This window comes from Chiloscyllium plagiosum, chromosome 45 (genome assembly GCF_004010195.1).
Source record: "Chiloscyllium plagiosum isolate BGI_BamShark_2017 chromosome 45, ASM401019v2, whole genome shotgun sequence".
Lineage (NCBI taxonomy): Eukaryota > Metazoa > Chordata > Chondrichthyes > Orectolobiformes > Hemiscylliidae > Chiloscyllium > Chiloscyllium plagiosum.
Window position 1 is genome coordinate 6981522 of NC_057754.1, and position 738 is coordinate 6982259.

At 59.9% G+C, this 738-nt stretch overlaps 1 protein-coding gene across 1 annotated transcript in view; it reads right to left on the reverse strand.

The window, feature by feature from the left end:
- Positions 1-490, reverse strand: part of LOC122543869 (malate dehydrogenase, cytoplasmic-like) — an 8814-nt gene extending 8324 nt beyond the window's left edge. Inside the window, exon 1 of the mRNA XM_043682724.1 lies at positions 87-490. Within this exon, the coding sequence (XP_043538659.1) occupies positions 87-164 (78 nt within the window). The 5' untranslated portion in view covers positions 165-490. The remainder of the gene's footprint in view (positions 1-86) is intronic.
- Positions 491-738: the final 248 nt, after the last annotated feature.

Here is a 738-nt window from a genome sequence, read left to right on the forward strand (position 1 = left end):
GGGGGGGGGGGAGGGTAGGGAAGGGAGGAAAAAAAGGAAACAGGAAAAGGTTCCTCACGTAAGCCCCCTCTCCCCATGGTACCTACCCGGGCCTGAGCTCGGTTCTGACCCAGCCGCGTCAGGCAGGAGAAGTTCTCCGGTGGGATGGAGGGTGCCGATGTCATGGCGATGAGGCAGTTGGTGTTTGCTGAGCTGCCCACCACCAGCACCTGCAGCAACGAGAGAGAGAGAGAGAGGGGGCAGCTTGGGTGATGGGCTCTCTTGAACAAACAGGCTGCACTCTCCTGTTCACATTCTGCCCGAACTGTTGGAGAGGCTCCACCTGACCCAGCTAGACTGACCAGGATTCAAACGGTTAGCTCCTCGTTTTTGGCCAGCAGGGGTATGACGGGCTGAACAGCCTTCTTCCTGTGCTGTGGGATCACTACCACTGGACAGTGAAGAAGGTGTTTGGTAAGGATTGGTGGTCTCTCAGTACTGACCCCGTGACAGTGCGGCACTCCCTCAGTACTGACCCCGTGACAGTGCGACACTCCCTCAGTACTGCCCCTCCAACAGTGCGGCGCTCCCTCAGTACTGCCCCTCCGACAGTGCGGCACTCCCTCAGCAATGACCCCCCGACAGTGCAGCACTCCCCTTGCACTGACCCTCTGACAGTGCGGCACCCCCTCAGTACTGCCCCTCCAACAGTGCGGCACTCCCTCAGCACTGACCCTCTGACAATGCGGCACTCCCTCA